Genomic DNA, 12,953 nt, shown 5'->3' with positions numbered 1-12,953 from the left:
GGATTACTATCACCTTTTGAGGTTTTTTGATCAGTATAGGAATGACCTTATAATATAATAAGAATTATATTATGTAGTATAATATAGTATATAATATCCTATATGTAAAGTATAATATTACCTTAACAATAGAGGCAGGGCATGTTTCCTAAAGGTCACAGTAAAGACATTTTTGGCGGTAACAAGTCTGTATGCTAAGACTTATAATCCATTTCAGCTTCCACTTCAGAGGAGCCTGATTACATCTGTACCTCATGTCTCGATATTGTGTTCATGGAATACTGTTGTTTCCATAGATGCCTATTCATCCACCCTAGGAACCTGGCATGTAGAGCAGTGCCTTGCTGATTGGGAAAGCCTTGTGCATCTGTGCAGGGTGACTGAATGCTTCACAAGGACTTCTTAGCTTTGAATCACTTGCTGTTAATGTCACAAGCTTTTAGGCAATGTGAGATCGCTAGACCAATAGTTACCATCAGGGTTAAAATGTGCATATGGCTAGTTTTAAAAACAAAATACTCAAACTCTCTAGGCTTGTATACCTACATGCAGGGAGTTTCTAGTGTTTGATTGGGGTTTTTTGCTTGAGAAAAACCAAAGTCTCTATCCCTGTAAGGAAACATCTTGCATTTAATATTCTTTCTGCATTGTCCTAAATTTGAATTACAGTTTTTGCTGCCATCACGGGGTTTTTTTGAGCAGACGTGCTAGAGGTATGCACATCCATTTCTTCTTTATAGCAGTAAGTCTGGGACATTTCTCAATGTTAGAAAAGTCACTGAAGGTAGGTTGCAAATTTACCCATGTATATGAGAGGTATTTTCAAGATTATTATCCTATTAACATGTCTACTTGTGACTCTTAAAGTTTCATTGACATATTACAGTGAATGCAGACACATTAAAGGAAAACAAAAATAGTGTCCTTCTGGTCTTAGACATTACACTTGAAATATCTCATGAAGAAATAGAAATTAAGCCATTCTCTCTAGTCTGCCTTAACCTGCTACCTTGATGTGTTTTGGGGGCAAGGAAAGCTGAATTGTTAGGAAAGGTAACAACATCTTCTGCCTTCAGAATTTTATTGTTGTTGTTAAAACTTTCTGGTCTTCTGTCCTTGATTCCTGTAAAGATTTGTGGTTGGCACTTTAGTTTGGCCATTGCCCAGTGTTGTGAGGATTACTTACCTTCCAACATTTGTCCACAGTTCCTTGCAACTTCATCCCAGGTTGCTTGTCTTTGGGGACTTGGGGTTATGTTCCTTGTGAATGAGTTTTCAGTCATGGAGCCACTAAGTTTAATCCTCTGGCAAGGAATAGCTTCACATCTCTCTATTTCTGTCTGACAAATCTTCAAATAACCTCTACTTTACTTTTCTTTACATTTTAAAATCTCTTGCTTCTCTTAGCTGAAATGATTCTTAAATCTTTGAGCTCTGTAGCTTAGTATTCATGTCTTGTGTAAAGGTTAGATTTGGTTAGGCTCTATATTTGTCCATAAGTTTTAAGAAAACTTTGACTTCATCCACGGTCCTTCCTGCTTCAGAAAGATGTGCATGGAGTCTGTGATGCTTGTCACTTCCCCACCCTTTTCCCTATGTCCCTGCCAGTGCCCAGACCAGCTGTTCACCACTTCTGCTCGTTCTTGAATCTGCTGCACAGTAAGGTCACCTTTCCCTTTCTTCTCACCTGCCTGAGCTTTATCCTTTTCACTGCTCAGCAGCTCCAGGCAGGATGTGCAAACACAACAGCACAATCCGGGGGGGAGAATGTTGAGAATCCATCATAAACACTCAGTTAAAAATAAATGTCTTAGCTGGATGCTAGAGAATTCTTACCTGTTTTGGCACTGTATTATTGTATGGCATAGGAGAGTAAGGAAAAATACACCTTTCTTAGTCTTCACTGCTCCATTATCATTGTGTGTATATTTTCAAGTTCCCTTCAGCTACAGACCTTTCCTATGTTTGCATTCAGTTGTATGCCTTAAGGCATGTTTTTGATAGGTTTTACTAGAAAAATCACCTGCAATGTATACATAAGATGAAGATTTTTACAAAATCGGGCACCCAAACTGAGTATGTTCAGAAAAACCAAGTAGGTGCCCGTTTTTTCTTGCAGCTTTTCAACCAGTTATGTATTCTGGATGTGTACTTTCTGTACCTCAGCTAAATGGTCCCTTTCCTCTTTTTTTTCTCCCTGGTGTCGTACCAGTAGTGACAGGAGTGTCTTCAGTTTGTTTGGGAGGGGTTGGGGTTTGGTTTTGTTTGATTGGTTTTATGGTTTATGTTTTGCAGTCAAGTTTGATAATTATCCTTTGGCTTAGATAGAGCAGTGCTTTTCACTTGGTCTTCTGTGCAGCTTTGGGCAGGTTACTTTTCTGTACTTGAATCTCTATGGGTGCATTCAGTTTACTGTTGATAAAATTTACCAGTTGTGATCTTTTTTAGTTGCCAGAGTCAACTCTAGTTGACAGATGTTGATACTGGTTGAGTGTTTAACATAGTAGAGCATACATGGTGAATCTTTGAAATGCTTCCAATGGAGTGTCCAGATTTCTGGGAGGGATTTTCCTCGTGGTGTTGAAGGTTGTGAAACTGGGAGCTTGAACCGTGGGGGCTTCCGGGGTTGGGGGAGAGGAGAAGTAAATTCTGATGGAGAGGACGGAAGCAAAGCCCAAAAGAAATTGATCTCGGGTGTCCATTACATATCATGCTAAGATGGCACTTGCTGTCTTTTGGGCTGATAGTGTAGCAGTTACATGAGAAGATGCCACAGCCAAACTTCTCCTTATGGCTGGGGAGGAAATCTGAACGCTCTCCCCAGGGACCTTATCTGCTTACCTACAACTACTGTTTAATGGTGTGTTCTGCTGAATGGGTTGAGTGAGTGAATGTTCCTTATGCATTCAGAAGATTAACTGCAGGCACCACTGGCCAAGTGGTTTTGGTGTGGGATACATTTCTAATGCAAGGAACTAAAACGTGTTGCTTTAAACTGATTTTTCCCCACCTATTTTTTCCCCATAGCCTCGTCATGTATTCAACATGCTGAAGAAGTATGTGCGTGCTGAGCAGAAGGACAGACAGCATACTCTCAAACACTTTGAGCATGTCCGCATGGTAGACCCAAAGAAAGCTGCCCAAATCAGATCTCAGGTAATCCCCACTGAGGGTTAATGGGATTGTATTTCTTCATAACCATTGTGAAGTTTCTGACAACCTATTTAAAAAAACAAAACCAGACAAACCTGAGTCCATTCTGTGGACAGCTTTACATGCAGTAATAATCTGCTTTCTGCCAGAAGATCAGGGCAAAGTGATGTAGGAGTAGGGTGGGTATAATACGTCTTCTGAGAACTGACAAACAGCTTTTTTATCTACCCAGACAATGAGTCAGTTGTGAGCATTTCCTGAGGAGCCCTCCAGAGCATTAATGCCCAGAGCCTTTATTAGCGCTCTGGGAAATGTCAGTAATAGATTTAGTGACCACACATGGTTATGCTTCCCTCAGCTGAAGTGGCAGAACCAGAAGTGGTGTAGCCGTCTCACTGCAACCAGCCTTTCTATAGTCATTGCAGAGGTGCTTGCAGTGTCTATAAATGTGATTACTACAGTGCTCTGGAGTTTAATGTGTTCTTTTAAAATAGACACTCTAGTTCATGGCATTTTAACTGCTGAATGTTACTGCAGTCCTGAATGTGTATGTTTTGGAACAGTTTTTATGTTGCCTTCATAAATCATGGAGGACGAGAAAGCAGAAGAAAAAAGAAAAAGATTGATGTAGGTGTATTTCAAAACAGCAATTAAAATTGTAAGCACAATGGATAATCTGATTAAAAAATGCAGTCTGCTGAATCTGCTGCTGTTCCCTCTGCAGGATGCAGTGGGAAGCACTGATCTAGCCACAGTTCTTGAACTGACTGGTATTGCCAAAAACCAAATGTAAACCATATGCCTCCCTGAATGGCACAATTTGCATGTTAGACTTTTCAAACATCTACTCCAGCCAGACCTGTACATTGAGATTGTGCTGTCATGAAATTTCTAGAGTTAGAAATGCACATTTCCAACATTCTTCTGCAGTGATTGTTGTCTTTTCCTTGTCTTAAATGTTAACATTAAATGTCCTTTTGCATCTAACATGACTTTTTGGTTTCTATATCTCTAGACTACTTTGTAACAAAACACAGTGAAATTCTGCAGACTACAAATTGTGTGGCAGCACAGGTGAAGATTAGAAGCTGATTAAGTGCAGTGTATTGCTTAGTATGTTTTCGTAGGAATGAGTATACTGTCTTTGCTTCCAGAATTGGTCAGAAGATTGGGGGAATTTAGACTGAAGGATCTCTTTGTGAAAATTGTTTCCAGTGGAACATGGAAAACAGAATATTTTGTTCAAAAGCATAAATACTGTATTTGGATTTGAAGAAATCATGCCATTGTTTCATTAAAATTGCTGTCTGCAACCCATTTTCCTTTTTAGGCTTACTTGCCTTGTCAGTCTTCTAAGATGCACCTCAATTTCCCTTTCTACTGAAGAGAGTTGATACTTGTGGAGAGTACCCTGGGGGTGCATATATCATGGGACGTTATGACTCGACCCATAGCAGTGTACAGGAACCTGAGGCAATAGAGTTGTAATCATGAGATAATGCAGTAATGCAGGGTGAAAATATTATTGTTTTCAGCTGAAAAAGCTTGCAAATGTTTTTTTACCAAGAAGATTGAAGGGTTTTTGAGAGCTGTTTCTTTCTGCAATATTAGGATAAAGGAAGGAAAAACCCAAACAGCTGAAACATTTTGATGCAGCAATCATTGCACCTCACTTGGTTTGCATGTTACGTAAAAACTTACAGGTATGGGCGGATATAAATGTTGTTAAAAGGTAAATGAGGCTATGGATTTCTGCCACAGTAGCTGCTTGTGTACATGCTCTCCCTCACAGCAGCTATAGACCCCTAGTTTAAATAACTGCATTCCCATGGGATTTCAGATAGTTGCTATGGAAGAGGATCTAGAGCACTATTTTTGTAGCAGCTGTAGGAGAGGTGAATTTTGCAATGGATTTGACAGTTTCGGTACATAGAGCATACTGAAATCTTATACCTTACACAAGTGAAAACTGTCTTGTTCTCTATAACCTTTGCAATTTGTAATAATGTCACATTTACAGTAGTATTCCCCTTATTAAAATACTTTTATTTCTGTAGGTCATGACACATCTACGTGTGATATATGAACGCATGAACCAGTCTCTCTCCTTCCTCTACAATGTACCTGCTGTGGCAGAAGAGATCCAGGATGAAGTCGGTATGCAAACTATTAATGTAGAAAAAAGGAAAATATTTCTCTGATGAGAAAGTATCACCAAAAGCTAAAATACAGCATAGAATCATAGAATACTTCTTACTTCCTGTATTAGTATGTTGTCCCAGCTGAGAAACAGGACAGTAATGGCAATGATCTTAAATTATAAAGTAAATTATAATGAATCCTTGGGAGACATATCCTTTATAATCTGTGCAGCAGCGTCATCATATTGTTGTAAATGTCTTCCCTGAAATATGTTAATTTACATTTGGAACCTCCATGCTAAAGGGACACAGCTGTTGACAGTGAGATTTAGCAAATCCTGGGTTTGGATATTTAATTTTCATGGCAAGTATTTACATTATCTGATGTAGATATTTTGGAAATGCCTCAACAAAAAAAAATCAGTTGCAGACACAGGCATCTGAGAAAAGTGCAAGTATCAGCTGGAAATTGCTCAGTGCAGCTTGGCAGTATCTTACTGGTCATCCATTTAGTTCTTGGTTAGTTGGTCAAATGGTTCTCTCCTGCCTTTTTTTTTTAGCAGCACATGGGTGAGGCTGTGGACTACTCAGGTAGCAACAGTTCCATGGCTGCATCTTCCTCAAGTGCTGTCACAGCAGATTAACTGTGAGGGAGAATGGTCTTTCCTACCACTCAGAGCTCCTGGCTGTGAGTACCTCCAACAGAGGTACCTCTGTCACAGCATTTGGCCTTTGCTGTGTGCTGCTGTTGCACCAAGGCAACTTCACTTAGCCTGTATTAATTTCAGATACAGCCACAGCTCTGGACACATGTTGCTAATGTGCTTCTGTAAAAAAAAAATAATACATAGCTGAATGCAAAGACTGGAAATAGGATGGTCATTGTCTTTGAAACAGGTTTGTTTTGCAAGACGTAATACTCTGCCAAATGGCAGTTAATGGATTAGTTTCGCATATAACCAGCTTGGGCTGACTAAATAAATTATTGATTTCTTTAAAACACAAGGAAAGGAGGCAGGTGTGCCATTGCAGTAAGGGTTAGGATGCATTGAGGATGCAGGGAGGGGATGGAAAGGGAGTAGTGGTAGTCATTTGCACAAAGCACAGGTTAGGAAGGAGATGGGCTTCTACTTGAGAGGTCTGGGAATGAGATCGCAAAGTTGGGGAAGGGGTTGGGAGAAAACAAAAAGATAGCTGAAGTAGTAACTAATCTTCACCATGTTTTTCTATGCTCCACAATTAGAAGGCACAATCAACAGTCTCCGTCTGTGGCTGTGCAGAAAAAACACCTTATTGATCATTTGAAAACATATTTCTGTAGCAAAGGACATGCTGGTACTGTTAGGTCCTGGAGATGTCAGTTTGCTATCATTCCCTTGGGTTTTTTATTTGAAGTTTGGATTTCATCTGTTCTTAGTAATGGTAATGTTTGTTGATGAGGATATTCTAAATTTTCTTCTCCCTCCTAAATACTGAAATGAAATGGGAATTCCAGAGGCTTTGAAGTGACATGGGAGAAAAAGTCTGCTAAGCAGTTTAGAAAAATCTCACTCCAAATCTCAAATGTAATACTGATTGGGGGGGGGGGGGGGGGGGGGGGGGGGAGGGAAGAGCCTAAAGTTAGTGGGATATTATTTCCTAATAGGATGACAGAAAGTAAGATATCTCAAAGAAAAAGTCTGTTACAGTCTCTTGAGTACTTTTTCGCTACTTTAAGGTTGCTTATTTGTGGAGGGGTTTTTATGGTTTTTTGTATACTAAGAATTCTTCAAAGCATTGCAGGGTTTGAAGCAATGAAAAGTAAGTTCTCATACTGGGGGTGGCAAAAATTAAAGAAAGCACTATCAGATCTGAGCTGTACTAGATAAAATATTTTTCAGTAATGAGAGGAAAGCCTGTTTTCTTTCAGTATCAATGTTCTTGATGGTGTCATTGCCTGTATACTGGGGTTTACACACTGGTTTTGGTGAAAGTTTGTTGAAGTCATTGCCATCTGTTAAAGGAGACAGTATCTTCCTAGCTCTGAACACTGATCTGTTTCAAATTCTGTTCTGAAATGATTGATTTTTTTTTTGTTTGCTTCTGTACTCTTCCTAAACCCATGGCAAAGCAAATCTCTTACAGGTGCAGAATCTATGAAGTAAAATACTGTTAAAATTGCACTTTATAACATTACCAAGAAAAACTGCAACTTCCATTAAAACACATTTTGTTAGAACCATTGACTTAGAAAGTCTGAGTAAGTGGAGAAGCTGAAAAATGACCTAGGTAAGAACATCTCACACTCGCAGTGTCAGAATTATAAGTTACATATAAGGAAGCATTGTTGGATATAGCTATTCTCTTAGGCTGGGATGCAAGTTAGATGGCTAATGGTTTAGCTCAGGTTTTTTGTTCATTATACTTTCAGTTTCTAGTTCCATGCTTTACTGCAGAGTTCTTCATGAACAGTTTTCACCTCGAGGAATTAATAATCTTTGGTTTAGAAGACACAGCTCTGACATAATTATTCCCTTAAATGAACAAATAGTTCTGTGAACAGAAAAATAAGTGACATCTAGTTTCCTGTGAATTTGTGCTGTGGGTTTAATCCTCTTATATCTAATAAAATCCTGGGGTTTTACTAGATTTTTCTTACTGCTAGAAATATTATGCCCTATTTTGCACAATTTCTTCATGCTGTTGAAAATTTTGAATCTCAGGTCTTGGGATTTAGGGTTTTTTTTAGGTACTGTACTAGAAATATGTCCCTTATGTCTTCCTGACAGTCCCCTTCCAAAGGTTCATCTGTGAGAAATAGGTGGTGGTCTGTCATTGAAAGATACATGGGCCTGAAGATAGGGTGTAGATTTGTAATTTTTGTCTGCTATTTTTGGAGTCTGGCTATTTTCAGAACTTCCATAGAGATGATGGCAGGAAGTTAGGGTAGAATTTAAAAGAGTTGTAGTCTTTACCTGCAGCTCATCTGTAGTCCTCATCACCAGCTGATGTCTGTTTGCTTAAACAGAAGATGTCTTGGGATTAGTTTACAGATACAGAGGAAGACCTACAGCACTCCTAAGGGTAGAAAGCAGCACTTGCGTGAAGTGAGGATGTTTTGCAAAGCATTTGCCCAGTGTGTGATGTACAAATGCCCCGTTAGGGTAACAGGCACGTGCTGTAGCATCAAATTCCAGATGTGTAAGGAAGAAGACTGTGGCTGTCTATTCATGTTAGGACAGGAGAAGAGGGATCAGTGTATTGACATGCAGAAAGAGGTCTTTCTTACTATGGCTGTTATGACAAGTCTGGAAGGCATAAGCAGGTCATTTGTGTAGGAGATCATTTGCCGTTCTGGCTTCAAATGTGTTTTCAAGGGGCCCTGATGCAAATGTGCTATAGACAAGGTCACTCTTTGGCAACCGATGTAGTTCTTGGGTTGAAATAGTGTTTTTCATCGGCAGGGGTATGCCCCTTAGATAGGACAATGGCACAAAAATATCTAAGAGATACTTATTTGCACAATGCAGGTAGGCAGATTATTTGGTTACCTAGGTATTTGTAGTCACCTTTTCTCTCTGATAATTCTCGTACACTATTTAGTATGTACAGTAGCTCAGAGTGAGCAATGCAGGCTTTAAGAGAAATCAGTTCCTTTGAGCGCATCCTGCTTTAAATCCTTATTTGATTAGACTGCTTATCCGTGTATGTAAAAGGCAATTTATTGTTGGGAGTGGCACAGTTTCTAAATCACAAGCAACGTCAGAGCTTTGTGCATCAGTCACATGGGCAGGCAGTGAGCTGAATTTTTAATTGTCTTTGCTGCTCTGTTTCCATATTGAAGTCCTCAGCTCCATGTTTTCTAGCCCCACCAATGAAATATTCAGCATTGCCTACTGCAGGAGTATCCTAACTAAGCTCTGAAACATTCAGTGATGAGCAGTAAGTAAGAGAATATGATTTCATCCATCTCTTGACAAATAAAATCAAGCTTTTGTTATTTTACTATTCTGTTCCACTGTGTCTATCCCGTTCTTTTGCAGCATGATCTGCATGCCGCACTCACATTATATACCTGGGAGAAAGGCCAAACACAAGCAGACCCTACATCACTGCTTTCATTCAGATGCATATGGTGTGCCATGGGTCATGTGCTGTTTCAAGTATTTGTGTGCTCCAGCTTAGCATGACGAGGTCTGAGCAAGAGAGATTTGCCTCTTGACATTTGGTTCACAACTTCCTGCAAAGATTTTTTTTTTTTTTTAAGTATTTGGAAAAAACTGTAAATATAGGATAAGCTGCAGACTAAAGATGTCCAAAGACTTGCTTTCTTTTAACCTTTCCTTTTGAACCATTAGGTCCCTATACCTACCAGTCCGCATCTGTGGAGGGCAAAGTTAGCGCTACCTTAGCTGGTTCCAGCCCTTCAGCATTGATAAGACTGATTGTTGATTTCTTGTTTCTAGCTGCTAATTTTGACCTCTAGTCAATCCATGGCCTTGCTGCATTTGTTGCCAAGAGTTGAATTAGGATGCTGTTCTCCATTCATTCCATGGTATCCTTCTTAGGAAGTTTTGAGGGCATTAGCTGCTTGCCACGGGCTGACAGTCCAAAGCAGCAGCTATTGTGGTTTGGGGATTTATGTTCCAAAACTGAAGTACACTGTTGGGGGCTTTGCAAAAACCAGTTCTCTGTCTGTCCTGTTTGGTGCCATTTCTTTTGTGATTGTTTTCTTCATCCACTCCCTTGAAATGCTATGAGTATGTAATTAGCAATGTCTTTCAGACTGTAATGGGACTTCTCAGTGTCTCGTTTTTCTCTAACTCTTCCTTATACTTTCTGTCTGAAGATTTAGCTGAAGGGAAGAGATCTACCTTCAAAAAATATTTAAGATCAGGAAGCGATGCTTAGAATTTCTGCACCTTTATTGAAGCTCGATTGCTGTATTAAGGTGTCAGAATAACAAAGTTGATGTCTGTTAAACGTGTCAATAGCGTGTTACAGGGATATTGTAAGGTTACCAAGGGTATTGGAATGGCATCAACAGAACAGTATAGTTTATATCAAGTAGGAACAGTAATTATGACTCAATTTCAGTACATTACACTATAAAATTCCTGAAATTGCTTGTTGGTCGTGGAGGTGGAGGTTTTAGTCTGCTTCATGGGAAGCAGTTGTAGTCTTCTTCCTAGCCTAGCGGCAAAAGTCCTGGTAGCAGTTGTTTAATGCAATTAATGTCATGTATCAGAGTGGTTATAATGCCTTAATTTTTATTTTTTTTCTGGTGAAGGAAAACAGAGATGTTGAAGCATGGGTAAGTGAATAAGGACTCTAGGATCTATCTGTACTGGGAGAGACCAAGTTTAGTGAACCAGCATAGAGAAAGATGAGGAATTGCCATCAGTGGTGTTCATCCTCAGGACAGTTTGGTTTTGCACCAGTTGACAAACCTGCTTAATCTAGTCAATGTAAGTCCTCCTGGTTCTGTCTGCAGTAGCATTTTGGCTCACATGGGAGTAGAGTTTGGTAACAGATGTCTCTGTTGTCCCTATTTACAGTGTTCCACTTCACAGCTTGCTAGTGTAAGCATAGGCTCTGACTGTTCTTGAGAACAGACACTGGGGAGGTCCACTTGATTGCTAAATAAAGGCACTTCCTAGCAGTAGATGGAGGTGCAGAGAAGCACACTAAGGACTGGAAAACTAGATACTTTCCTTTATGAAGAAAAGCAGTTCCTCTCTGGTTTTGGTTATCCATACTTTCCAGTTGGTATTTCCTTTTATAAAGGAGTCAGATGGAGTTGAACTTTTTGCCCAGGGTAAGATAAACAGCCACAGTTCCAGTGTGCGCTAGTTACAAAAGATCTCTACCTGAGAAAGTTTAGACAATTCCTGTTAAGTTTTCTGGAGGTCAAGAGAATTGTTTCTCAATTGCCCCAGGCACTAGGTTGGTACTTGAGAGGGAGCATCTTCAATTTTGGACACAAGGGAATGTCATCTTTGCCAAACCAAAAGTGTTGAATTTCTGCCTTTGTTGCTTTAAAAACAACATATTTTTCCATGGCAGAAATTCTTGATTCAGATTTGATGGGTATATCTATACCATACAGAAATACCTCAGTAAACTTTAAACAGATTTTCTGGAAGTAGCACAGTTATTTGCAGGTCTTACCCTAAGGTACTGTAAAACCTACGTTCTTGTTTTCAAGAGACTCATTGGTGTGTCTGTGTTGTATCATACAGACTTCCCATTCCTCTCTGCCCTTTTTGCCCATAAGGATAACAATGCAACTGGAACAAGCAGTCAAAAGCAGCCTTCAGCAAAAGTATATTTGCACAGGTACCCTGGAGTGACTTCCAGCACTAGCTCTGCCGGTGCTTTTTCCCCACAGTTGAATAGGTGATTTGTTAGAACTCTACTAAAAAATATATTGCAGAGTCAGTGGTTAAAAATAGTAGGGGGTTCTCCCACAAAAGCAAATGAATTCTCTGTTAAGCTTCACATAGCAGCTTTTACATAGATGGAGACATGGCGTGGGCCAGGTGGACTACCTAGTAAGCAATGAAGACCTCTTCCACCCAGGACATTTTTAAGTATTTGGCTTGTTAATATATATACACACACCTCAGCCTTTTTTTTTCAGTTAGTTTGTTTTTTTTTAAAATCATCACAAGTTTATGGTCTTTACTAAGCCACCAATTTAACAGACGTTAAATGTTCGGAGGGAACCTCCTGTGTTTCAGTTCCTTCCAATTGCCTATGGTCCTGCCACTGGGTGCCACTGAAGAGAGCCTGGCTGTGTCCTCTTTGCACCTTCTTTTCAGGTATTTGTACACATTGATAAAATCCCCCTGATTCTCTTCTCCAGGCAGAACAGCCCCAGTTCTCCCAGTTGTCTTCTTAGGAGAGATGATCCAGTCCCTCTGTGGACTCTCTCCAGCATGTTCCAAGTCATAGTGGGGAGCCCAGAACTGGGAACAGCACTCAAGATGTGGCCTCACCAGCACTGAGCAGAGGGGGAAGAATCCCTTCCCTTCTGCTGGCAGTGCTTTGGGTACCATTAGTCATCTTTGCAGCAAGGGCGTGTTAATGGGATGTGTTCAACTTGGTGTCCACCAGGACCCCCAGGTTCTTTTCTGTTGAGCTGCTTTCCAGCATTTATTGGTGCATGAGATGGTTATTCTCCAGGTACAGGAGCAGGACCTAGCACTTCTTGTGCAACTAACTTACTGTCCTCCTTTAGTGTGCTGTATTTTAATAGGCAAACATAGTTGCCAGATGGAAGGACAGTTTCATGTTGCTTTGTAAATTCTGAATGACATTCGGGATCTTGGAAGAGCTGAAGAACCTCAGTTACTTTTCCGGATTGAAAACTCTACGTCCTTTGCTGCAGCATAGGGGAGAAGGAAAAAAAAAAAGTGGAAATAGATACAATGTTTTCCTCTTCTAAGCATCTCTTATTTCGGTCCCGATTATTTAACTGTCATAGAAAAATAGGCAGAAAATAGCACATGATTAAAATAGATATAAATGTACTTCATTGGCGTTGATGTTCTCAAATGCTTTCATTAGCAGCATTTTGTATCCTCCCCATCTTTTGTATCTAAATGGTCTATTGTGTCTTGTCACGGGCACTAATGTTCTTCAGAAAAGATATGAATCCTGAGTTTTGTGCGCACA

At 39.9% G+C, this 12,953-nt stretch overlaps 1 protein-coding gene across 5 annotated transcripts in view; it reads left to right on the top strand.

Annotated features, from left to right (window-relative positions):
* Positions 1–12,953, top strand: part of APP (amyloid beta precursor protein) — a 204,497-nt gene that overhangs the window by 153,440 nt on the left and 38,104 nt on the right. For all 5 annotated transcript variants that reach the window (XM_062622142.1, XM_062622139.1, XM_062622140.1 and 2 more), the window contains 2 exons: positions 3,028–3,156; positions 5,211–5,310. In XM_062622142.1, the coding sequence (XP_062478126.1) occupies positions 3,028–3,156; positions 5,211–5,310 (229 nt within the window). The remainder of the gene's footprint in view (positions 1–3,027; positions 3,157–5,210; positions 5,311–12,953) is intronic.

Source organism: Pezoporus occidentalis, unplaced genomic scaffold, assembly GCF_034315485.1.
Source record: "Pezoporus occidentalis ecotype Australia unplaced genomic scaffold, CSIRO_AGI_Poc_V1 ctg24, whole genome shotgun sequence".
NCBI classification, from domain to species: domain Eukaryota; kingdom Metazoa; phylum Chordata; class Aves; order Psittaciformes; family Psittacidae; genus Pezoporus; species Pezoporus occidentalis.
The sequence above is the reverse complement of the archived record's forward strand: the minus strand, read 5'-3'. Positions and strand labels throughout refer to the sequence as shown.